The sequence below is a fragment of the Hemicordylus capensis genome, chromosome 1 (genome assembly GCF_027244095.1).
Source record: "Hemicordylus capensis ecotype Gifberg chromosome 1, rHemCap1.1.pri, whole genome shotgun sequence".
NCBI lineage: Eukaryota > Metazoa > Chordata > Lepidosauria > Squamata > Cordylidae > Hemicordylus > Hemicordylus capensis.
In genome coordinates, this window is record NC_069657.1 from 267,693,256 (window position 1) to 267,720,225 (window position 26,970).

At 45.0% G+C, this 26,970-nt stretch overlaps 2 protein-coding genes across 11 annotated transcripts in view; both read left to right on the plus strand.

Moving 5' to 3' along the window:
• NEK3 (NIMA related kinase 3) overlaps positions 1-12,832 on the plus strand; it is a 33,044-nt gene extending 20,212 nt beyond the window's left edge. For 5 of the 6 annotated variants that reach the window (XM_053285070.1, XM_053285072.1, XM_053285071.1 and 2 more), the window contains 7 exons: positions 4,221-4,275; positions 4,997-5,197; positions 5,879-5,984; positions 6,376-6,504; positions 8,934-9,068; positions 10,844-10,964; positions 12,307-12,832. In XM_053285070.1, the coding sequence (XP_053141045.1) occupies positions 4,221-4,275; positions 4,997-5,197; positions 5,879-5,984; positions 6,376-6,504; positions 8,934-9,068; positions 10,844-10,964; positions 12,307-12,385 (826 nt within the window). In that variant the 3' untranslated portion in view covers positions 12,386-12,832. The remainder of the gene's footprint in view (positions 1-4,220; positions 4,276-4,996; positions 5,198-5,878; positions 5,985-6,375; positions 6,505-8,933; positions 9,069-10,843; positions 10,965-12,306) is intronic. The other variant, XM_053285073.1, reaches the window with a different exon arrangement.
• A 9,334-nt stretch (positions 12,833-22,166) lies between these two features.
• The window catches only part of NEK5 (NIMA related kinase 5), an 84,424-nt gene continuing 79,620 nt past the window's right edge, over positions 22,167-26,970 (plus strand). For 2 of the 5 annotated variants that reach the window (XM_053285092.1, XM_053285091.1), the window contains exon 1: positions 22,395-22,770. The gene's annotated coding sequence lies outside the window, so the exon portion shown is untranslated. Of the gene's footprint in view, positions 22,329-22,394; positions 22,771-26,970 lie in introns of those variants that run through there. The other 3 variants (XM_053285094.1, XM_053285096.1, XM_053285093.1) reach the window with 3 other exon arrangements.

The following is a 26,970-nucleotide window of genomic DNA, read 5'->3' on the forward strand; positions in this document are numbered from 1 at the left end:
CTGTAGTACAGCTGGTGTCAAACTCCTTGGTCCCCAGGGACGGAGAAGTCACCCTCAAAGACCCAGCAGATAAAAAAGCTGAATCAGCATTTAAACGAGCGCATGAAAATGCAATGCACGCCACAAGGGCTGCGGCCGCAGCATCCATGGCAGCTAGGGCTTCCCTACTATGGATTGATGGCCTTTTAAACGACCCCCCTGCTGACAACATCAAACTTAGACAGCAACTAGTTAAAATTCAAAAGGCGCAAGCCTTTATGGCGGATGCCACTCTAGACTCTGTTAGATACTCGGCTAGAGTAGCTGCAGCCTCAGTCCTCGGCAGACGCCATCTGTGGTTGAAGAATTGGGCAGTGGACAATACCTCTAGGTCCAACCTAACCGCTGTGCCATATGATGCCACTAAGTTATTCGGGGAGGAGGCCCTCAAGGATATTTTAGTGGAGTCAGTTGACAAATGCAAAACGATGCCCACAGCCTCGAGGAAGGTGGATCGCCAACCTTTTAAAAAGACTTATCAACAGTTCCAGAGTTTTCAGCCCTTTCGGGCTTCCCGGCCTTTCAGAGGCCGGTTCAGAGATTTCAGACAGCAAAGGGGAACCTGGGGTCGCCAGAGATTCCCCTTCAGGGGCGCGGGCGGGTATAGACAGCAAGTCCCACAGCCCAAGCAAAAAGCACAACAATGACTGCAAAGTCATCAGATTGGGGGGCCGCCTGACAGAATTCTCCCACGTCTGGGAGTCTTCAGTCACAGACTCCTGGGTCCTGTCAGTGATTCAAAAGGGCTACAAGATAGAATTAAATGCTCCTCCTCCCCCCAGGTTCATTCCAACACCTCGATCTCGCTGCGCCCTCAAACACGCAGACATGATGCTGGCCATCAAGCATCTCCTGGAGATTGGCGCGATAGAACCAGTCCCTCCCTGTCGGGGGGGGGGCGTTTATTCTATCTTATTCACCGTCCCAAAGAGGGACGGAACAAAAAGAGCAGTTTTGGACTTAAAATTTCTCAACAAGTCTGTCAAAAAACACCACTTCAGGATGGAAACGTTGAGATCAATATCGGAAACTCTTCTACACATGGACTTCCTGGTTTCCATCGACCTGAAAGAGGCATATCTTCATGTGCCCATCCACCCCGACAGCAGGCACCTCCTACGCTTCAAATACGCAGGCAATCATTTTCAATACGCGGCCTTACCGTTCGGCCTATCGGCAGCCCACAGGGTCTTTACGAAGGTTCTGGCGCCATTGATCGCCAGGCTGCGCATGAGGGGCATCAGGCTGTTTGCGTACTTGGACGATGTGCTCCTGAAAGCCCCCACCCTCCAGGAAGCTCAGTGGGACCTGCAGGTCACTCTCCAGGAATTGGAGGCTCGCGGATTCCTTATCAACCAACACAAAAGCCATCTGGAGCCAACACACCACCTACAACATCTCGGAGTAGTGATGAACACAGAGGAAGACCGCCTGTACCTACCTTGGGACCGGTTCGAGATCATCACAAGGGAGGTCAAGTCGGCTCTGATGTCGTCAAGAAGTCGACTGATGTCCCTCTCCAGACTATTGGGTCTCATGGTCGCAACCTTGGACGTCGTTCCGTGGGCAAGGCTCCATCTTCGACCTCTGCAATGGTTCCTCCTACCTCACCAGCACTCCATCGCAAAGAGGAAGCTCCTGTACCTTCGGATTCCGAAACAGGTGCGCCAAGCTCTCAGGTGGTGGCTGAGCCCAATCAACTTGTTTGCAGGAAAGGAATTTCTCGACCCACCAAGAATCTTGGTAACAACAGATGCGAGCGACAGGGGATGGGGGGCTCACTGTCGCCACCTTTCGGCCCAGGGTCGATGGGACCCAGCGGAAAAGGCGCACAGTATCAATTGGAGGGAACTGAGAGCCATCCGGTTAGCCCTCATCACCTTCCAAGCGACTATTCGAGGTCACCACATCCTAGTAAAAACGGACAACACAACAGCAAAGGCACACATCAATCGCCAGGGGGGCACTCGATCACACTCCCTTCACCTGGAAGCAGTGCTTCTACTAAACTGGGCAGAGGCCAACGTTTGTTCCATAATAGCTCATCACCTCAAGGGGGAGCTAAACACAAAGGCCGACTGGCTAAGCAGGGAGGACATTCATCCGGGGGAATGGAGTCTTCACCCAGAGATCTTCCACCTCCTAACTCTCCGCTTGGGTGTGCCCTGCATGGACTTATTTGCGTCTCCGATAAACGCCAAAGTGCGCCAGTTCATGTCCAGGTTTCCCGCTCAGGGAGCGACGTCAGTGGACGCCCTTGCCAGCCCGTGGCCCGAGGGGCTGCTCTTTGCCTACCCTCCGACTCCTCTGCTGACCAGGGTCCTCAGGAGGATTCGCCTCTTGAGGGCCCGAGTCATACTAATCGCCCCCTACTGGCCCAGGAGGCCATGGTTTTTGGAGCTCGTTCTCATGGCAGAAGAGGATCCATGGCAACTGCCTGTAAGAGAAGACCTGCTATCCCAGGGGCCGGTTTACCACCCCGATCCAGCGTGGTTAAGGCTGACCGCCTGGAAACTGAACGGAGCTTGTTAAAGGAGTTCGGATATTCCACGGCGGTCATGAACACGATTTTGGCATCTAGACGACCTTCCACGAATCGGATATACCAGACAACCTGGCGGGCGTTCCTAAAATGGTCCTCACTGCATTCCATTCCTCGGGGGTCGGCCTCCATCAAACACCTCCTGCAATTCCTTCAAGATGGGTTAGACAAGGGCCTCAAGCCTAATACACTAAAACGCCAGGCTGCATCGTTACTGGGCCTGATCTCAGGAAGACCCCAAGAGTCTCTATCTTCGTATCCACACTTGCAACGTTTCCTGAGAGGAGCCACCCTACTGTCGCCTCCAGTAGTACACAGGTTTCCATCATGGGACCTCCATCTGGTCCTCTCCGCTTTACAGCACACTCCATTCGAACCAATATCATCCATTCCACTGGAAATACTGTCAAAGAAATTGGCTTTCCTGGTGGCTATCACGTCGGCACGCCGTATTTCGGAGTTGAGGTCTCTATTGATCGATAAATCATTCTGTGTGTTCCAAAAGGAAGCGGTAAGGCTGATACCTGATCCGTTCGTACGCACGAAGGTGCCTTCCGTCTTTCACCAATCTCAGGACGTTTTTCTGCCTTCATTTTGTCCTCGCCCAACGCATGACCAAGAAAAGCTCTGGCACAAGCTGGACGTGCGTAGATGCTTGAAAACCTACATTAAGCGCACGGCGCAATTACGCAACACCAACTCCATGTTCGTGGAGTTTCGTGTGAAGGGAAGAGGGTCCGCTGTCTCTGCAAAGACCATTGCTCGCTGGATTAAAGATTGCATAGTACTGGCTTATCACTCTATGCGCAAGAACCCACCTCCAGGAATCACGGCACATTCCACTAGATCAGCAGCGGCCTCAGCGGCGTTTTCAGCACACGCTCCGGTTCAGGATATTTGCAGAGCGGCAACATGGTCTACGCCCTCGACCTTCACAAAACACTATAAGATTGAGACTCACGCCACTGTCCAGGCAGCTGTGGGCAGAAGGATCCTTCAACAGGTACTCCCACGGGACTAGGCGGATATGCTTCCCTCCCTGTGGACCAAGCTGGGGTATGTCCCCAGAGATGTCCCTGGCATCAAGAACTGAGAACGGAGCATTGGTGTCCACTTACCGTGAAGGCTCCTTCTTGTTCTTGATGCCAGGGACATCTCGTCCCACCCAGTTGGTGCGCTCCGCCTGGTCCCGTTGGACGGAAGGTATGTCTCTACCTGTTGGTCAGGGGAAACCTTTCGTTTTCACGTTTGTCGTCACTAAAAAGTTTCTGGTGCGTTACATTTCTACTCCTTGTTGTTTGTGTTAAAGCGTTACGTGTCCGGTTTATTTTTTGATCCTGCCTCGCTCGAACAGAGAACTGGGGCGGGGTTATCCTTGGCAGCCCCAAGTGGGCGGGCACTATCTGTTTGTTTTTCACAGTTCCTGTCCTGCTTGGAGCTGATGGGGAAGGATAACCCAGAGATGTCCCTGGCATCAAGAACAAGAAGGAGCCTTCACGGTAAGTGGACACCAATGCTCCGTTTTATGGGTTGATTATGTTCATTTATCTTAGTGTATTCACATGATATTTAATTTGTAGTAAATATAACACTAAACTAGGGCCTTAAACTAACTGGTTTTTCAAACCTGTCTTTCTAGTGATATATGGTCTCTGGGATGCATTTTATATGAACTGTGTACTCTTAAACACCCTGTAAGTACTTGTGTTATATCTGTTGGGCAGGATCCAGATTCCAGTTTAGTAATGATATTCAGAGTTGATAATGATTAATCACCATTTCAGTAAATGGGGCAAGTTATTCAGGATGAGCCCAAGTCCCATTCATTTCAATATTAGAATTTAAAAACCACTATGGCACATGACTGTACATATCTTGCATTTACAAAACACATAATATGATAATTGGCCTTAGTCTTTACAAATAAATTAATGGCTTAATGTAATTAAATACATTGCATGCATTCTGTTATTGCTGAAAGTAGAGAATTACAAGAGAGTGTGGATACATTCCGTAGAAAAGAGCACACTAGCTACTGTAGTGAGTTCTGCTGAGACCCCCCCGCCACTGCAGTTGTTTCTCTACTGCATGCTGCTCCCTCAAAAAATTGGGAGGAAAAGACCACTTTTGGGACCATCCGACTTTTAAAAATGTGGAAGAAACAGCATTAGTACTTTGCCGCCCCTAGGCCCAGTTTAAATGCACAGTGTGCATTTGTCCTAATAGAAGACCTGAAGTAAGATATTTCTGAAAATTTCTTTACTGATTGTTTAACATTCAATCATTCACATGCATTTGTGTCAAAACAATGTAAGTTAATTTTGTACAGTGCCCAAATTTTTTACAATGTGTCATTTGATAAATAATAGCTTCATAAGTAGTCATCTGCTTTCTTTCCGCCTTTGTTCAATTTAGTTTCAGGCCTATAGCTGGAAACATCTTATCCTCAAGATATGTAAAGGATACTACAATCCACTCCCATCCCATTACACGTATGAACTTCACTATTTGATAAAACAGATGTTTAAAAGGAATCCAAAAAACCGTCCATCAGCTACCACAATTCTTACAAGAAACTGCCTGTCAAAGCTTGTAAGAAACTTTGCTGCAACAGAGGTATTAGCATACTTTTGGTTCAGGAAAACTGAACATAACAACTGTCTTTTATGTAGACCTACCATTATTTTTTAATAGTATGGCTTTGAAGACATTAGTGGTCTTACAGTATTAGTCACATAACTGAACATTTAGAAGAAAACTAATCATTATATTTATATACATTAGAATAAACTCTGACCTCATAACTGAGGGCTTTATTTTTTAAACACTGTGGCCTGGATCCAAAGGACTATGCATAGTGCTCTGTTCTGGCCCACCCTTCCCACAGCAACTGCTTGAAATCTGTTCACAAATCTGTGGCTGACATCCAGGCTGCAGTACTATTCAGGAGTTATGCTAAAGGGCAACTTAATTTGAATAGGAGTACTCACGAATAATATAGTCATGGGTTTTTTTTCCTTTTAAAAAATCATTTCTGATTCATACCAAGGAGTTCTGTTTGGTATTGGAAATCGGGAATCTCTCACATAACTCAAACGTGAAATATAATTGTATAATAGTTGCTAGTAGCGTTCACAGCATTTATTTTTACAGGTGTGTTGGCAAACTTAATTAAAAAAAGCTTCCTAATTAAAATACAGCAAAACAAAAATAGTTACACTTTCAGTTAAATTTTGTTCAGTTCTGCTAATCAGATCACAGAATACATGATTAATAGTGTTCCTAAACCTTTTAAAGGAGAAAGGAGAATATGCAAGAAGTAAGACTAGCAATTTGGACCTGGGGGCCGTTTCCAAAGGTTTCAGTGAATTAGGACTGGAGAAAACGAATGTGGATGAAATAGGTAAATGTTCATGGAATTCTGAAGTGATCCATTCTGAGCCTAGTTCTGATGACGTTATTAGGGTTTGCATAATTGCAGGTGATCTGTGAAGTTCCTTTTTTAAATTTTGTGAATGGTTTTGTTAGCCGGTATTGAATAGATTTTTTTATATCTTTTAAATTATGTGTTTATGCTATTGGGAGACTTATTTGAAGAGATTTGACTTATTTTTTAAAAGATTACAAGTAGAACTTAAAAGTACCTGTTGACCAGATCATACAACAAAACTATGCTTGCAATTCTGTGCTAAGGAAATATATCTGTTGGAGCACAGAAATGATTAAAAACATGATTGTATCCCAAATCATGATTGTATGGGGGGAAACCTACATTCAACATTTTGTTTATGAAGTCTCCTCACAGGCGGTTTCAACAAGCCCTCACAGACAACAGTGGGGAAAGGGAAGACCCAGTACTATGATCAATGTCCTGGAAAATGCCCCTTTACTTTCTTCCAGTTTTTCAATCCAGGAGGATACAAGTAAGATAAAATTCAATATCTTTATTCGTTTATTTATAATTATCTAATTGTTTTTATTTAATTTTTATCTTTTTATGAATGTTAAATGTGTTATATTGTATGTTTTAATTCTGTAAACCGCCTAGAGATTTTTATACTAGGTGGTATATAAATTCAATAAATAATAATAATAATAATTATTATAAATTGTTGTGGCTTTTAGAAACAATATTCCAACCCAGATATTACTTCTGACAAAGAATACAATATTGAGTCCATATTAGAGTTTGTAAGAAAGACATGGGGTCTTAGCCGGGAAGGGAGGGCCACCAAGATGCCAGGTCTTAGCCGGGAAGAAAGGGCCACCAAGATGCCAGGTAGAGAATGGGTGGAGAATGGTTCTAGGGTTTGGCATGCATGGACAGCACAGATACACCAGCGAACAAGATGGCCCTAGTGAGTACAACCATGAATATCTTCAGTCTAGCTCTTCTGAAACTAAAGACAAGTAGCCGTGGCCTTACTGGAGTTCTGTGGTGTGCTGACCATTTGTAAAGGAGCTCAAACGATGTTCTTCAGTTCACTCCCTTCTTTATCAGGAATTTGACTACAAAAAGATAATAAAGCATGCTCTGAGAAGTCTGAAGGTAATGTTAGCAGACTGGAAAGGGAAATTAAAAAGCTCTGTGTTCTCTTTTAGGGAGCCCAGAATATTTTCCTGATTTTTCTGGAAACATTTTGGCTGTAATAATGCCAAATATTGAAATTGGTGGTGATTGCCTGGAAAAGCTATGCCAATTAAGAGCTGAGCCAAACTCCTGTCTGAAATGCACTTTGGCTTGTAATTAGCTTGCTTTGACAGCAGCTGTCCCCAACCTTCCTTACCCATTGTTTCTCTTCCCTCCAACCCACCTGCAAAGTAAGTTTAGGAAATGAGCAGAAATAGAAAGAAACAAATGACAGGGAAGGCTAGGGAGAGTGGAGGACTAGCACCCAAATGGGTTCACTCTGTCCACTGAAAAAGCTTGAAAGACTAGAAGGCTGTTCTCATGACCAAAGTTCCTTGAGTTAATGCTCTTCTACCCTGGTAGCTCTGGTTGTCTGTGGAAGTGGGAGCCCTCCTCACTCAGAAGCCCCATCCCTGGCCCCATCCCTGATTGGCTAATGCAGGTTAAAAATGAGGTAGGAGGAGAACAAACCCTTTCCAGTCTCTTCCACTGGTCCTGTGTGCCTTCACCACTTCCAGCACTGCTCCTGGGTGGCCGGTGGCCATGATCAGAGAGTCAGGTGGAAAGAGGGGCCAGGCAGAGTGGAGTTGCTGCAGTGCTGAGGGTAGCCTCTCCACTGCTTGCGTATTGCTTCGTGGGGTCCTGAAGGACTCAGCATGAGTTCCTCCCTCCTTCTGAGATCTGGAGCTCGCCACCGCACTGCTCATGTGGGTGCTCGAGTGGCAGAGCCCAGAGGAGGCTCATGTAATGTGGGAGCAGGAAGGTAAGAGCCTGCCTTCCCTTCTGTCCCCCCACCCCACCATTTGATCGTGAGAACATCCTTTAGGTGTATTCTGTATTAAGATTTAGTGGTGGTTGGATGTTCATCCATCCCTTATTATTTCACAACTAGCTGAACCTGCACAGAGCATTTGTGCGCTCTTTGGGGCTGGCAGTTCCCCCCCACCTTCTGACCCAGTCTCTCCTGCCCTCCCTCCACCTTCTGCAACAGTCTCTCCTGCCCTCCCCCCCCCGCCGCCTTCTACAACAGTTTTCTCAGCTTTTTTTCTCCCCACCGCGGCCATTGCCGAGCTACTCTCTTTCATCCCCGGCCGCTGGCAGCACCTTCCGGCCGGGCGCGGCTCCACCTCCTGCCTAGCCGGGCTGCTCTCAGCGATGTGCCTCTACCACCACCCGCCGCCTCCTCCTCTTCTTGGCGGCCCAGCTGCCTCCATTTCCGCCGCCGCCACCTCCTCACCGTGGCCTGGCTGCTCCTGGCAGCCTAGCCGCCTCCCCAGGCTCGGCCGCCGCCACCGTGGTCGGAACGCTCGTGCAGCCTTTCGAGAGTTCTGCCTCAATGACACGCATCCCCATGGTGGGCGGCCAAGAGAATTAATAATATAGATGTTGTTGTACACAACATGGACATTATAAGTGACATGGACAAACCAGTGATGAACATTATTTCAGTCTCCCAAGACCAGTGTTCTTTCTAAATTTTTTGTCTCTGTGTGGAATGAGGTTTGGGGGGGGGGGCAGCAGTATCAAGGCAGTGTGTGTGCATGTGCATTCAGAGTGGGCCCTCCCTGATTCAACCTGAGTGGGATCTAAAATTAACTGGGCAGACATGAAAAAACATGTGAACACACACACACGCCTTGGAGGGAACACTGCCCAAGACATGTATTGTGTTACCTTATGGTCATTCTACTTAAACCCAAAGTGATTTAATATTTATTTTAGGTGGCAATGTGAGAAAATATGATGAAAACATCCCACGAAAACAGTGGACCAAGGAACCTCCTGAAACTTTAATGAATATGCTCCACAATGCAGATATTAGCTTAGCTTTCAAAACATACACAATCTACAAAGCAGGTAAAACTGCAATGTAGCAGCAGTCTAATGCCCTGAATATGAGATACACTGCATATAAAGGCCCTGGTCTGCGGTTGTACACAGGAAAAGGCTGTGTGTGTGCTGTGCATGCTGCCTGTTTGCACCTGCTAAATGTGGTTAGTTCTGTTAGCTCTGACAGTACTAATCACCATCTATTGGCAGGCTTGGTGGGTGAGTTGGATCCCTTCCTTTCACCAGATCCAGCACAGAGAAGTGCATAAAGCTGGAGCTTGTTTGTAACAAGTTGGGACAGAGTGAATTCAGTCACATCACCTAGCCATTTACTTTCTTGTCACAATTCCATTAGGTTGGCAAAAGCTGACATTTTCCTTCTTAACACTTTAGAAGCCTACTAGAGCCCATTTTTTTTTTTGTTTTAAGGGGGACACTACATCTGTGTATAGCATCTTAAGAGTAGGCTGGCAAGACCCACCCCAGTGCTCAGAATTCTCACCTCTGTTGGTTTGCAGAGACAAATGCTGTAAGGGTGTTCAAGGGAGGCTTCCTCATCTCCACATCCTAGTATAGTTATCAGGAGCTTGCTTTGGGCTCACATGCTCACTTCCACTTACTTTCTCATGTAGGGATTGCCCCTTCAGTGATCTGGTATATCTACAGGTGAAACTCAGAAAATTAGAATATCATGCAGAAGTCCATTAATTTCAGTAATGCAAATTAAAAGGTGAAACTGATATATGAGACAGACGCATTACATGCAAAGCGAGATAAGTCAAGCCTTAATTTGTTATAATTGTGATGATCATGGCGTACAGCTCATGAGAACCCCAAATCCACAATCCCAGAAAATTAGAATATTACATGGAACCAAGAAGACAAGGATTGTAGAATAGAACAATATTGGACCTCTGAAAAGTATACAGTGTACTGTGCTTGATTGTTCAGCAAACTCGCCTGACCTGACCCCATAGAGAATCTATGGGGCATTGCCAAGAGAAGGATGAGAGACATGAGACCAAACAATGCAGAAGAGCTGAAGGCCGCTAATGAAGCATCCTGGTCTTCCATAATACCTCATCAGTGCCACAGGCTGATAGCATCCATGCCACGCCGCATTGAGACAGTAATTGCTGCAAAAGGGGCCCAAACCAAGTACTGAATACATATGCATGCTTATACTTTTCAGAGGTCCGATATTGTTCTATTCTTCAATTCTTGTCTTCTTGGTTCCACGTAATATTCTAATTTTCTGGGATTGTGGATTTGGGGTTTTCATGAGCTGTACGCCATGATCATCACAATGATAACAAATTAAGGCTTGACTTATCTCGCTTTGCATGTAATGCGTCTGTCTCATATATCAGTTTCACCTTTTAATTTGCATTACTGAAATTAATGGGACTTTTGCACGATATTCTAATTTTCCGAGTTTCACCTGTATGGTTAGATGTTACAGACCATAGTCTGTTTTATCTGAATTGGAGCAAACTATGGCTTGGGCAGGTATCTTTTACAATGCCATGACTTGGGGAAATCCTAGATAATATCATAGTTTACTCTTACTTGGTAATAAAACAGCACCAGAGATTTCATTGCTGATATAAAAGCCTGTACCCCTTAAAAAAGAACAGACTTGCATGAAGGTGGTGGTGGGCAAACACCCAGAAAATGAAGAGTGAACAGTGAATGGAACAAAGTATATTCCTCATTTGAATTCTGTACTGAAGCTTTCTGATTTCTAGTCTTTGTGGGATACAATCCTAAATGGTTGTGTTTTTATTTTGCTAATGTTTAAGCCTCAGATGACCTCCTCAGAGGACCACTTACTGAAGAGGTTAAAACTTCTGATGAACCAGATGGAGAAACAATTACAGAGGACAGAGAGAGACTTGAACCTAGATCGGATGAGGAAGACACGTATGTTCAAACACAGTTTGCAAGATTTAAACTTGGGGTTTATTTAGCTTTAGACAACTGCTTCTAAGTAAACTTTTCTTGTATAAATCCCAGCTACCTATAGTTCATATCATTTTCTAGCATCACTCACCTTCAAAGCTGATATAGTATTAAAATATGTTATATAGAGAAGTTTCTGCATTTGTAGTGGGGCTTCAGATCTCCCCTTCTAATTACAGTCCCTGCCCCCCCCCCATTCCTGGTACTTGGGGGATCTTCAGGAATGCTCTGCAGCACAGTATGAGGTGCTGCAGTTGAAATCAGGAATGCATCAGTAACTCTGTATAAGCACATGGAGCACCTATAGTTGTACTAGTTGCATGGCAACTGGTCCATGCACTTTTTGGAATCAAGTATGACTGTGGCTCAGATGTCTTTGCTGCAACTGGTGTGGAGAAGTGTGAGCACAATACCGGCTATTTGTACATCACCCCCTGTGTCTACGGATATATTGGGCAATTATTAACAATAAAACTGATGTTTGGTACATAAGAGAAGTCTGGAAGAAAGAGTTGGAGATGGTTAAGAAACAAAATTGTGGGCAAAATTGTGATACTAGTTTCAGATGTCTGCAACTTTGCCCCAAGGTCAAGGAAATTCCTCTCCCCAGTATTTATGAAGTACATTCAGGCAAGAAAAAGAATTCTTCCATCCCTCCGCTACCCCTGTTGGCCCCTGAAAAGATGTCCCTGAAGGCAGCCCTCAGGGACACTTTTGGGGAGGACATTGGGGGCAACAGAAGAAAGGGGGAGCAGTGAAAACTGCTTCTCCAAGAAGCTCGACAGTAGTCAGATGTGAGCCACTGTATGCACATTAGATTGAAGTAGCTTTAGATAGATTAAGAAAAATGTTTTGACTTTAAAAAGAATAGACATGTAGACGCATACAGTATTAATCGTATCTAAATTGTCCAAGGAAATGATAAAATTTACAGGACTACTTTTAAAGGAAGAATATTTCAGATTAGGAAGACCTGGGTTCAAATCCCCATTTAGCTATGAAGCTCACTGGGTGACCTTGGGCCATTAATACTCTCTGCCTATTACTTGGGCCAGTAATACTCTCTGCCTTTCATCTTACCTACTTCACAAGGTTATTGTAACAATAAAAGCAGGTAGAAGAACCATGTATACCACCCTGAACTCCTGGAAGAAGCATGGGATAAAAATCTAATAAATAAATAAAAATGATGGTTTAGGTGCTGGGTGTACTGTGTGAAAGTACAGGTCCTATCTTTATCGTCCTAGAGGTTTCCTCCCATTATTATATTGAAATCTGACACTTCACAAAATCTTTCTTGTAGGGACTTTGAAGCTGAAGATGATCCAGATTGGGTTTTTGAACTGAAAAGAACTATGATGGAGTCACAGACAGCAAATTAACTAAAGAATCAAACTAAAGAAATTAGATATATTTGATACAATTCATAATTTTAATGTCTTGAATAAAAAATATTGGTGAAGAACTTGAAAGTTAATTTAAGTTAGTGAACAATTTAAGTCAACAGAAGCTTACGAATGCAGGTACAAAAATTCCAGATGAAGTTCTTCAGACAAGCAACAAAAGTGCATTGACTAAACCGATTTTATGGTTTTATTTACTTTATTTTTATTTGAATGTATATACTGCTTTTCAGAAAGTCTAAATGCAGTGCACAGCATAAAAAAAACCACACACAGTAAAAACAAAAGCAATAAAAATACGGTGTTAAATGTTTATAGAGTTTCTTCCCTGTATGAAACCTTTAATTTGATGTTGTCTTCGAGTGTAAACTGCTTTGAAGTGTGAGTTGAGGTGGTACATAAAATAAATAAATAAATGTGAAGCAAGTTGTATGCTGTGTAACTAAAGCAACTTAATGCACATACAAAAATACGGTTTCTACCCGGTATGAATTCTTTGATGAGGTTTGCACTCACCCTGAAGCTCTTTCTGCATTCTGAGCATATTTATGCTTTTTCACTAGTGTCAATGCTTTGATGTTTGTGAAGGTTTTATTTATCACAGAAGCTCATGCGACACATATTTGTATGATTTCCCCCCATACAAATCTGATATGAAGTAAGGAAGATCTGAATTGTGATCCATTGAGATCCATAAGAATAGGGGTACTGTGCCTGCGCAGGATCCTCGCAGGTGGCATACCGCAGCTCCTCGAGGTGCCCACACGCCGCCTCCACAACTCCAGCATGGTACCATTTAAAGCGGGCCAGACACCATGTTCTTAAGTTCTTATCCAACTGCTGTTGCAATCATACCTTGTGCTGTCGCTCCTCGTTCAGAAAAGTTCTTAGTGAGTTCACGATCTTAAAAAATGAACACTTTTATCTTTACGGTTACTGACAACAGAACAGACCTGACAACGTTTATGGACAATGGCATTGAAAGATGTCAAAAAGACTTTAAAGAGGCATGAGGGTTGCAGAGCAAAACTCCCTTCAAAAGACCACCATGACTTGTGCCTGACTTGCCTAGTTGAAGGGCACAATGTCTCGACTTGCAAGATCTGTCTGTCTTTCTTAAAACAGATGAGGAAGAAATCGGGCTCTGAGGCATCATGCTGCAATTTATGACAACATTTTGAGCCCATCAAAGTCAACATTGGCATCGACTCCAAGTGCTGCCTTAACAAAGCAGTCGAAACCCCTGACATCCACTTCAACATCGAAATCTTTCAAAAGCCCCAAACAGCTAACTTCTGCTGGGCACTCAAAGTTGAAAGGAAAGAGACCATCGATTTGACATATCTAAATCTTCAGATTTAGAGTTGGATAACGAAGATCCGGACAATCTGGTTGATCCTACAGACCTGCCACTGGTCACGCATGTCTCCCCTACAGAGGAGATGAAAAGCATACCACCAACAAATTGAAGATATGGCTGAAGCCTTGGGTCTGGACTTGAAATCGCAATTAGCAACCACTGATAACTCAGTTTATAAATTCATGGTGAAATCAGAATCCCCAGTAGCTTTGCCAGTTCTTCTCATGATCTCCAGAGCAGCACAATGTTCATGGGAGGTTATACACACCTCCTGTCCTACTTCTAAGAGACTGGAAAGCTTATATCGGGTACAAGAAAGAGAAAACACTTACCTTTTGAAGCACCCAGCCCCAAATTCACTAGTCATTGATTGTCAATGTCCACAAAGTGGGGGGGGGACATACAACACCGGGGGATAAAGAGGGATGAAAATTAGACCCCATGGGCAGGAAAGTGTACTCCACCGCCTGCCTGTCTATCAATATAGTGAATTACTCCTCCTGCATGGCAAAATATAATCATTGCCTGTAGGAGGACCTCCAAACAGGCGTAACTATAATAGGGCAAGAGGAGACAGTTATCTGGGGGCCCACTGCCTTGGGGGCCCCCCAGAAGCAATTCACATGACTGACTCCCCCAGCTGTGCACCCGCCCGGGCTTCCTTCAGTTGTAATCATCCTCTGAAATTGATGTGGGTGTTAAGTCCTGGAGCTACCAGAACAGCATGTCTTTCTCTAGTACCATTAAATGACTTGCATCATCCACAATTTACAAAACCTTTTAAAAAATAATTTAGGATGATATTCTATTGTGGCACATGAGGGGGGGCCCATTTTAAAATCTTGTCTCTGGGCCCACTCCAACCTTGCTACGCCCCTGGACCTCCAACAAGATTTGGACACATAATTGGCTGAGGTTTTTAAAAAGCATTTCAAACAGACCATGGCGAAGTCATCTGTGCTCACGCGTCAACTACTTAGCACAGCAAAACATCTATCTGAAACAGAGTCCATGTCTATGACAACTACTATCTCCCTTAGACAGGCACTCCCATGACTGGCTGTGCTTTTCCTCCTGATATGGCTGATATGAAAGAGAAAATAGAGGATGTTCCCTTTGATGGGAAAGTGGAGAGATGGACTCCACTATGGAGAAATTTAAAAAAAAAACAAAATTCATGGTAAAGACCTTTACAACTGCTTCCACATCTACCCACTCCTCAAGATACAGGTCCTACTCCAAACAAAAGTCCACATATAAGCAGCAGGACAAAAGGGACCAGGAAGCAATATCACCTTTACAACAAGCATCCCTGTGTGAACAAAAATAAAAACCAAGGTCAGTGTACCAAGCAAATGGAGCCTCAGAAACATATTTGAGGCTTACAACTGCCCACCGTTACAGCTATATCTCCCAGCCAATTCCATCATGGAGACACCTCACCCATCAGAAGTGTTAACATCATGGCAGACGACTGGCTTCACCAGGTTTGCCACCCCATTATTACCACCTACTGACAACACCATCAGATTGGCACGCCATGCCCCTGCATGGCAACGCATAACATTGGACCACTAGGTCCTGAAGATAATTTCAGTGGGGTACACCACAGAGTGCAAGATGATCCCAAAGTTTTCCGGAATTCATTTTATGCAACCAACTCAGTTGCTACAGAAAGAGGTGAAGGAACTATTAGCTAAGCCCCTGTGCGTTGAGCGCACAGACAGGAGAGATTTTACTCCTGATATTTTCAGATACCCAAGAGGGGAGGTGGAATCTGCCCAATCATGGATCTTCGCCACTTAAACAAATTTGTCCATGTGAAAAAGTTCCGCGTGATAGCATTACAGGAGATATTACCACTTAAGTATCAAGAGAATTGTCTTGTAACACTGGATTTAAGGGATGCGTACTTTCACATCAGCATCAGGGAGGACCACAGAAGGTATCTAAGATTCACCGTAGGAGAGCAAGTATACCAATACAAAGTGTTACCCTTTGGCCTTTCCACCACCCCCAGGGTATTTACCAAGTCCATGGCAGCAGTAGTGGTGCATCTGAGAATGCAGGGTATTGCCATTTACCCATATTTGGATGACTGGCTCATAACATCAGAAGACCAAAGCGAGTTACGTTCTCAGACATCATATGTGTTAGCTCTCCTCCAAGACCTGGGAATCCAGGTCAACTGGAAAAAGTCATCTAGAGCCAGTACGCACCATAAGCTACATTGGGGCTGTACTCAACACAGAAAGGAAAAGGCATACTTACCCCAAGAACGCTACGACTACATCAGGGAGATGGTCCAGGATTTCTATCAGTATCCCATACAGACAGCCCGTCAAATAAAACGTTTATTGGGTCTCATGGCATCCTGTGAGACAGTAGTCGATCATGCACGATTAAAGATGCGGAAACTTCAGCTTTGGTTTCTTTTGGTTTTCTGCCAAAACATAGACAACCAACATATACGCCTTGAAATCCCTGCCCAGGTATTACAGTCTTAGAGATGGTGGACAAGCAAGGGGAATCTTTTGGAGGCATCCCTTTTCAATTAATGAGTCCTACTATCTGGATCATGATGGATGCATCTCTGATGAGTTAGTGCACTCACTGCAGCGGCCATCAGATACAAGGTAAATGGAACCTACAGCAAAAACAATTCAACATCAATTTCTTGGAACTCCTGGCTGTGTTCCAAGGGATGAAGGCCTTCCTACCACTTCTGAGAGGCCAGATAGTACAAGTTCAACTGGACAATACTACTGCTTTGATTTATATCAACGGACAGGGAGGGACAGGGTCACAATCCCTCTGTGCCCTCAGCCTGCAACTTTGGCACTGGTGCATCCAACATCAGATTTACCCCTTAGCAATTCACATAAAGGGTCTGGACAATGTCTTAGCAGACAGCCTTTGCTCAACAACAACACAGGTTGAAGCCAATGGAGGTCTACATTGCTACGCTCTTCAAAACCTGGATGTATTCCACCATAGACCTATTTGCAATGTCAAGGAATACGAAATGTGGCCACTTCTGTTCCAGCGTGGGACACGATCCACTGTTGTCGGGGGATGCATTTCAGATAAACTGGTCAAAGGAGATCCCATACATGTTTTCCCCACAACCCTTGATAGGGCGTGTGGTAATTCAACTACTGACTACCTAGGTGGCGTGCATTCTGGTGACACCATGGTGGCCAAGACAGCCATGGTTTCCACAGATATTCAAGCTGTCCAGAAACTGGTACCACTGATTGCCACAGGAAGCAGATCTTCTTACTCAAGACAATGACCAAGTGTTGCGTCCAGACATGCTCACACTGCACCTGACGGCATGACTAATAGACTTCTAGCAAACCCTCCACAAGACAGAACCACTTGGGGAAACGGCTGCGCTTCAAGTCTTATGCTAAAGTGAGAGGTTTCAACCCTAGACAAGCTAGCATAAAAGAGGTTCTTCTCTGTTAGACAACCTTAAAGTCTCAAGGCTTGGCAAATGTCTCATTGAGGGTAACCTTGCTGCCTTATCAGCAAGACACCCTGGATGGGATGGCAAGAAACTCTTCTCACACCCTGATAGCAAAGCATTCTTGAAAGGCCTGATGAATTTATAACTTCCTAGACGTACACCAGTTGCACAACGGAGTATCTCTTAGTCCTTTCTGCACTAACTCAAACCCTGTTCAAACCTATGAGAACTGCTACTACTAAACTAGTAACCTTTAAAATGTCTTTCCTTATAGCCATTACAATAGCTAAAAAGGTCAGTGAACTAACAGCTCTATGTATAGATTCATCGTTTACCCGGGCAAAGTACTAATGCGTATGGACCACAACTTCCTACCCAAAGTGGTACCATCTTAACCAAGACATTGTGCTACCAACATTCTTCTCTTCAGGAATCCATCCACTCCATTCATTCATTCATTCATTCATTCATTAAATTTGTGCACCGCCCCAAACTTTAGTCTCTGGGCGGTTAACAATAACATAAAACAAGATAAAACATATATAAAACCCCAAAACAATTTAAACAAGTTAAAAGTCAAAGCAGATTAAAACCTAAAAATTTAAAAAGCTAAAAACACTAGGTTGAAGAGGTGGGTTTTCAATTTTTTTTTTAAATGCCAGAGATGGGGAGAATTGTATTTCAGTAGGGAGCGCAGTCCACAATCTCAGGGCAGCAACCAAAAAGTCCCTTCCCGAGAAGGCCTGAGCTGGAGGCAACTGGAGACGGACCTCTCCAGATGACCTTAATGGGTGGTGGGACTCATAATGAAGAAGGCGAAAGCTATGCATGCTTTGGATGTCTGTAGAGCTCTACTTTATTATCTGGATCATACAAAGAATTTCATGTCTACCAAACGCCTTTTTATCACTTACAAAGGCTCGGGCAAAGGTTCTTGCATCTCTAGACAGCGTATGTCTCACTCACTAATGGAATTGATTATACTGGCCTATAAATCACAAGAAGACGACACTCCAGAAGCTATCAAGGCCCATTCCACGCGTGCCTATGTTTCTTCGACGGCACACTTATCTGCCATAACATTTAAGGACATCTGAAGGCAGCTACATGGTCCACCGAATGGCCATTCATCAAACATTACGCTATAAACCTTGCTCTGCAACAGAGGCTAACTTGGGAGAGGCATATTAAAAAGGGTGTTACAATAGCTACTGCACCCAGGGAGCTAACTAAACACTCATTCTTATGCATCTCAACGGATCATGATCCAGATAAACAAGTTGCTCACCTGTAACTTATGATCTGGTAGTGATACATTGACATCCATAAGACTATCCCACCCACCCCGCTGCAGTAGTGTTGGGCTATGAACGTAAGGTGAACTCACCATTCAAGGATAATCGTCCTCATTGGCGGTCTTCCAAAAACTGAAGAACATGGTGCCCGGCCGCGTTAAATAGTACCAAGCTGGAGCTGTGGAGGCGGGGACCAGGTGCCTTGAGAAGCTGCAGTATTCCCTCCGTGAGGATGCAGACGCAGTATCCCCATTTTTATGGGTGTCAACAGATCACTACCAGATCATAAGTTACAGGTGAGTAACCTGTTCTTACTCCAACAAGCTCTTTTCATACTCACAGCATCCATATGGTTTCTCCCGTGTGAGTTCTTTTGTGTTGAGTAAGATGTGAGTTATTGCAGAAGTTCTTTCTACATTCTGAGCATTTATATGGTTTCTCCCATGTTAATTATTTAATATAAAGTGAAGCATGTGCTCATGCTGAAGTTCTTTCCACATTCCAGGCATCTAAATAGTTTTTCCTATGTCTGAATTTTCCAATGAATTTTAAAGTGATTAACAGCTGAAGCTTTTCTCCACACAGAGTATACTTACTCCTTTTCTTCCTTTACCTGTTTTCCCTTGGATTGGTATTACTTGGAAATGACCATCCCAAGGAGCCAAGAATTTATTCTTCCTCCTCCACTTTGGCTCAGTTTTTGTTCCCTCCTGTCTTCCCTCTTTACATCTGGTTCTTTCCAACTCCATCCAGAGTGTTCTCCCTTTTTTCACCCCCTCACCTCTCCTTCCCTATGTTTCCTTTGATGGGGAGTTTGTGAAGGAGGGAGGGAGGAGAGCTGGTCTTGTGGTTGCAAGCATGACTTGTCCCCTTAGCTAAGCAGGGTCTGCCCTGGTTGCATATGAGTGGGAGACTAGAAGTTTGAGCACTATAAGGTATTCACCTCAGGGGATGGAGCCACTCTGGGAAGAGCAGAAGGTTTCAAGTTCTCTCCCTGGCTTCTCCAAGATAGGGCTGAGCAAGATGGAGCAATGGTCTGACTCAGTATATGGCAGCTTCCTATATTTTCTATTCCTATAAAGACAACCCTGAGGAGCATATGATTAATTTCTTCTTTGCCCAGTTTTCATTATTTTCTGCCTTTCCTCTTTACATATGCCTCTTTCCAACACTGTCCTACTTAGTTTTTGCACAGCTTCTAGAGGCTACATTCCCAGAATTATCTTCCATAGCCCCACAGTGCTTGGCTCTTTGGTCTAGATCCAGCAGAATCCACTCCTCAGTGGAATACATAGGAACTTGTTCCACTCACCAGACCTTGATCAGATTGTTTCCATTTCACTGTCAAGAAAAAATAAATAGTGTATAGTGCTAGCATCCTCCGTCCCCCAGCAAAGTGTCCTGTATTGGATGGATCTCCTTCTGCCTCAGAGAAATTAGTGACTATTTCTGATAACCATCACAACATCTGACCCTGTTCCTGCTTTTTGTCCACTGTCTGGCTCAGGAGGAAATCCTCTGCCAGATTGACAGTTTGGGAACTGGTCTCTGGTCCATAATCTCCAACTAGGTTCTCTATCTCTCGGGGCAGTGTGGTAAGGAACTGCAGCAGACTCACTAGCCCCAGGATCAGATTTTTTGTGTAGCTCGGTGTAGTTCTGTCTTTGCTATTAACAGCAAAGTTTGTAGAGTCAGCTACAAACCACACATGTCCTTTTGGCCTTCAGGCAGCAGAAGAGAAGAAGTACAGGTGCTGTCCATGCCAACTCAGGTTGTCCTCACCCAGGATTCTCTGTGTCGTTCTTTCCCAGAACTCCCCACTACTACCAGCCTGGGTGGTGTCAGGACCTTTTCCTCTTTCAGGGTCAGCAGAGTCAGCAGATCTTTTGATCTGTGCTTCAAGGATTTCCTTGCTCTTCTACCACATTCTGTCTTGAGTCAAATATTTCTCAAAATGGTGGAACTAAGAAGGTCAGATTCCCCTGCATGGGAAAGAAATTATATACCTATTTTTAAAATTGCAACCAATTGCCACACTTTTTATGTGTGTGCTTTAAAAAAATAATGATAATCTGAAACACATAGACAATTTTCAAACTAAGAGTTCTAACAAAATGCCAGCCTCCATTTTACATCACTGTTAGTGCCAGTGAAAGACCTTTAATTGACCATAGCTGGAAGCAGAGGGCCTGAATCCAATTTCCCATCAAGCATCTGTGTTAGCTGCCTTGACCTTGTCAATAATAAGGCCGGATACAAATCTAATACAGGTGAAACTCAGAAAATTAGAATATCGTGCAAAAGTCCATTAATTTCAGTAATGCAAATTAAAAGGTGAAACTGATATATGAGACAGATGCATTACATGCAAAGCGAGATAAGTCAAGCCTTAATTTGTTATAATTGTGGTGATCATGGCGTACAGCTCATGAAAACCCCAAATCCACAATCCCAGAAAATTAGAATATTACATGGAACCAAGAAGACAAGGATTGTAGAATAGAACAATAGACCTCTGAAAAGTATAAGCATGCATATGTATTCAGTACTTGGTTTGGGCCCCTTTTGCAGCAATTACTGCCTCAATGCGGCGTGGCATGGATGCTATCAGCCTGTGGCACTGATGAGGTGTTATGGAAGACCAGGATGCTTCATTAGCGGCCTTCAGCTCTTCTGCATTGTTTGGTCTCATGTCTCTCATCCTTCTCTTGGCAATGCCCCATAGATTCTCTATGGGGTCAGGTCAGGCGAGTTTGCTGGCCAATCAAGCACAGTACACTGTATACTTTTCGGAGGCCCTGTGTTTGTTAAGGAGGAGAGCTAGACTTGTGGTAAAGTGTGCGACCACAGAGCCCTGTGGTTTTCTTTGGTAGAATACAGGAGGCGTTTACCATTGCCATCTCCAGCGCAGTATGAGATGATGCCTTTCAGCATCTTCCTATATCGCTGCTGCCCAATATAGGTGTTTCCCATAGTCTGGGAAACATACCAGCGGGGATTCGAACTGGCAACCTCTGGCTTGCTAGTCAAGCCATTTCCCCTTGCTAGTCAAGTCATAGTCCCCTTTTCTTAGGATCCTCCTTGCATTTGGATGGCAGGATTGCTTCAAGGAGGGATAAAATAAAATAAGCAAGCAGGCAGGTTTGCGTTTTAAAATTTTATGCTTTTATTATGTGGTGGTGCAGGGCAAAGGTAAATCGGCTCGCCCCTCCTGCAGCCCCACGCTGGCGCCACCCACCTCCTGCTCTGTTTGGCGTCCACCCAGTTGCAGGTGCCGCCACCGTTGTACAATACAAGTCACCGCTGCCTATACAGTACAACACCGCCAGACCTGTGCAGTACAACATCAGAGCCATGTCTTGCCCATTATATTTCTGTTTTGTTAACAAATGTATATTAGAGACAGAGAAAGGGCCTTAATGCTGTATCTTTGCTTGCAGTCTTGGGATGCGGAAAGGAAGCAGCAAAGCCTTTACCCCACTATGTCATTGTTTGGGAAAGTGACACCACCTGCATTTTCTACCGGTTAGGGGCAACTACACGCTCCGCTGGCTGCAAGGTCAAGAGAGCACCTGCGTGTCAAACACGTTCAGTTTTGAGAAAAGTGGGCGGGTACTTCGGCCAACAGGGGGTGGGGCGCGAAGGAGACTCGCCTCTGGCGGGATGGGCAGGGGGTGATCAGGCGGCTGTCGTCGGTTCTTTCTCTCGAATTGCGCCCCCTCCGCCGTAGACTCTGTGAGTGACACCCCCCCGCCCCGCCCCTTCCCTCCGCGCGGGAACTCTTCCCTGTGGCTGGTAAGAAAGAATGCTGGCGTGGGGGAGGGGGAGCAGGGAGCGCGTCCCCTATCACCTTGGCAACGGTGGAGAGGGAGGGGCCGAGAGCGGGAAACCAGCCTCTTCCCCCCCCCCGCTTCTTCGCGGGACAGGGAGCCCCTCGAGGGGTGGGAGGTGCTACGCCGCATTCCACCGCCCCCCCCCCTCCGGTGCCTGCAGAGGAGGGGCCACAAGGATCCATCCATGTGGGATGCAGCTGCCCCTTTGAGTGTGTGTGTCTCAGGAGCTTCCTGCTCAGTTCCGCTGACCAAACAGCAGCGCTGCAAGCCACAGCCCCTTCATGAGGCGAGACCGAGGGCCAAGGGTCGCCTGCTGCTGCAGGAGACCACCTCCTCATGCGCCGTGCTCGTCCGTCTTTCGTCAGCTGCCACCCACGCCCCGTTGTGGATTCGTCACCATTAAGGTGCGCTCTCTCTCTCACACACACACACACACCCCGCTCCATTTATGAACCTGCAAACGTTTTTGGAAGGTTGTGGGCGGGGAGCCTCTTCCTAGCGCTCCGCAACTGACTAACCTGCCTAAAACGGCGTCTCGAGTGGCTCTTAGGCAGACAGCAAAAATATTCCCCCAAAAGACGGCACGTGCAATCCTAAACTCTGTGGACAAGATCATTCTAGAGCAAGTTAGTCCTCATGACCAAGTCCAACTGACATTCATGGCACTTGCTAGTTATGACTAACTTGCCTTATTTATTTCAATGGCCTGGATGTTGCTCACTAGAGAATATTATTAGTACACACAGAGACCCTTTGATTCCAAGCTTACCAAATCATGCTTTTAAATTAACGGAATTAAAAGATGCATCTGTGGAAACGAGGCACTCATTCATCCCACAGGGTGCCATGGTTGCGGGGGGGGGGGATCCCATCTGCACTCCCCTGAAGCAAAATATTTTATTTGTTTTATTCCATTTTCATACAGCCTTTCATAAAACATCCCAATGTAGTTTACAAAAATTAAAATACAATACAATACAATTAAAATAATTTAAAACCTTACAATCAGTTAAACTGTAAAAACCATAAAACATTAAAAAAAAAAAAACCCACCAAAAAAGACAATAGGAGCAGTAAAGCTGAGAGGCCTGGCAACCCCTAAGGCATGGGTAGGGTAACTGTGGCCAGATCTGCCTTCTCAAGAAAAGTATGTGATTATTGTAGTAGGTTCTGAGGTCTGGAAAAGTTGGGGAACATCGAATGTAACTAATGAAATTATTAAGGAGTAAGTAAGTACTTGTGAGTAAAATTTCATGTTTCGAGATGAGGGTTAAATCTGTGGTGTGGACAAGCTCAGAATTTGTACTCAATGTATTAGTGCAAAATGCAAAGGAGACAAAAAGAAGTTCTAATCAAAAGATTTAATTTTGTTTGAAACTTGATTAAAAATATCTTATAGCAAGGGTTCTCAAAGCTGTGTCTTTAGATGTTGTTGGACTACACCTTCCATCACTCCCGACTACAGTGTCCTTGGTCATTATGGCTGGGGTGGATGATGGGAGAATTTGAGAACCCTTTAAAAATTTACATATACATATATATATGTAAATGACATGTCAAACTACCAAGCAAGTGACCCCTGCTGGATGCCCAGAGGAAGGCAGAAATCCTCTAGCATCTTGGCCAATCCACCCTGGAGAAAATTTCCTTCCTGCCCTCTGAAGTAGCAGTCAGTGCTATCCTGATTATGTGAGCAAGGACCATAAGCAAGCACTCCCTCAGCCCACCTTCTTACTGCAATGGCTGACTGTAGTCCTACAGGCCGTATTGCTGTCCTTCATGGAAAATCACCATGCAGAGACAGTAGGGGTGTGCATTCGTTTTCTGAATCAGTAGGATACAGGGCAAATGGTGTCCATGTGTCATTGTTCCAACCATTCTGAAAATGAACAGGCTGGGGCATGAATGAGACAGATGGGACTAATGGAGGCCCATTTTTTTATTTTGTTCTTTTATATCACATAACTTCTGCTTATGGAAGCTGCTGCTTTACCACCACATGTGTCAGCAGTGGTAAGAGTTCCAATGCGCAGCCAGCTGCCTCCTACTGTGCACCATAACATACAGCGGCCCAACACAGTTATGGGTTTTTTAAAAGTCACACCCAAAGATGGTTGTATATTGAAGCACCTGCTGCTGACACAGGTGGCAGCGAAGCAGCTGCTACAGCGAGCTAGGGTCTAAATGTGTGTATGTTCGTGTGTGTGTGTGTAGGAGCAAATGAAGAGGAACAAGTCAGCACCCTCCAAATGGGCCCCCAAGTAGATTGCTCTGAGCCCAAATGGGCCCAGGAATGAACCAAACAGGTGTTCAAAAATGAATGGGGCTCCTGAGGTAAATGGTTTCCATGTACACCATTAATACAGGCAGACCTGCTCAACTTAGCCCCCCCCCCAGCTGTTTGGGGACTACAACTCTCATAATCCCCAGCCATAGTGGCCAATAATCAGGGATTATGGGAGTTGTAGACCAACATCTTCAGGAGGGCCAAAGTTGAGCAGCCCTGATACAGAGGAATGTGCAGTCATTTCTGCTTTATTTTAGCCAGTAGTTGTGGAATTCCCTGTTAATCTGCACTGACTTCATTTGGCTTCAGAGGGTGCAGCAAGTTTTTCCTTGACCGACAGAAAAGCTGAGTTTCCCTACTCTTCTCATTGTTTGTGGCTGGCTCCGCTCTCTGGGAAGAGAGCTGGTCTTGTGGTAGCAAGCATGACTTGTCCCCTTAAGCTAAGCAGGATCTGCCCTGGTTGTATACGAGAGGGAGACTAGAAGTGCGAGCACTGTAAGATATTCCCCTTAGGGGATGGAGCCGCTCTGAGAAGAGCATCTAGGCTCCAAGTTCCTTCCCTGGCTTCTCCAAAATAGGGCTGAGAGAGATTCCTGCCTGCAACCTTGGAGAAGCTGCTGCCAGTCTGTGTAGACAATACTGAGTGAGATGGACCTATGGTCTGACTTAGTATATGGCAGCTTCCTATGTTTCTATGTTCTCCTTTCTTTACTATTCTTCTTGAATTGGATATTCTGCAATTATCAATATTTGACATTTCTATACTATCTCTGAAATAAGGATTTCCTTCTTTAGCCTTCTGAAGAACTTCAAAATTTCCTTCTTCTGGCATTAGGAATGCTCTCCCAATTGTTTAAATGTCACGAGAAGAAACAATCCCTTCGGAACGGCAGATTGCGTACAACACTGCTGCATAAGTCTCAGGATTTTTTCCCCCTTCTCACAAGCCTTGTGCTGTACTTCTGGATCAGATAAAGCCAACAAAATTACCTGTGCTGCCAATATTCCTGATGATAAATCTACTGCTTGACTTGGTAAGAAAGATAGATTGGTCAGGGGCCATGGACCTCACCGGCAGCCAGGGGTAGGGATGTGCATGAACCTGTTTGGAGGCCCTTTTAAGGACCTCCGAACCGGTTTGAGCAACCAGCTATTCGGCCGGTTTGAAGGTGGGGGGTCACACTTTAAGGGAGGTGGAGGGTGCACTTACCTCTCCCTCTGCTTTTCACCTGCTGGTGCACTATTTTTTAAGGCTCTTTCGGGGCGGCAGCATACCTCCCTGCCAGCCCATTCCCTCCTTGCCCAGAAGTACCGAGCACATGCAACGTGCACACGTGAGAGCGCGGCGTGCTCCTGCACACCCAGTATTTCCAAAGGAAAAGTACTCCCAAAGGAGCCTTAAAAACGGAGCTCCAGCAGTCGGACAGCAGAGGGAGGAGTAAGTGCACCCTCCGCCACCCTTAAAGTGTGATGCCCCCGCCTTCGAACCACCCTTGCCCGATTCCGTGCACACTCTAGCAAGGGGGACAAGGTACTGCTAGTAGCTCCCCTGTCCTGAATCAAAGCAACAATATTGATGTTCCTTTTTTGGAAGGAGACAGAGAAAGGAGCACCCTGCCAGCAATTCAAAAAACTGCCCACTGGGGAGACATCTCTGCAATGGGGCTGAGTGTTCCTGTCCCCGTTACTGGCCACACCCCCTGCACCTGACGTTGATGAAGAGGGTGTGGCCACTATCCAGGAGAAGGGCTGTTTGGACCCTCTCCCGATCCTCTCCTGATCCTCCCCGCTAGAAATGAGGCAAGAAAAGAAGCCCTGAACCAGCCAGAATTTAAATGAAACACTGGCTAGGAAGGAGAGGGGGATGTCTCATGCTCCCAGTCGGCGAGTGCCAATGCCTTGGGCAAGGGAGTGCTTTGGCACCCACCCACCCAGACTCTGGCAGTTGAGGGACACTCATCCCCCCCCCGCTCCATTGTCATTACGCCCCTGGGATTGGTTTTATATATGGTACACTGTTTGTAAAAGATGGTATTTCCATTTCAGCTATTTGTCTGTTGAAGATTAACCACTTATAGCAATAGCATCTTTAGAGAATGGATGAACAAGAACTCTTTTTAACTTTAAAAAATCCCTTTCAGTCTGCAAAAAGAAAAAGACACCAAAATGATAAAATAGATGTTTATCCATCATAGGTGTTTATCCATCATTGGTGTAATCACTGAAAATGTGGCAGGTAGGCCACTTTCATTAGCAGTAAAGGACTTACTTCTAAAGGGTCTATTTCCACACTGGTTATGTTTCACATTTCCTTCTT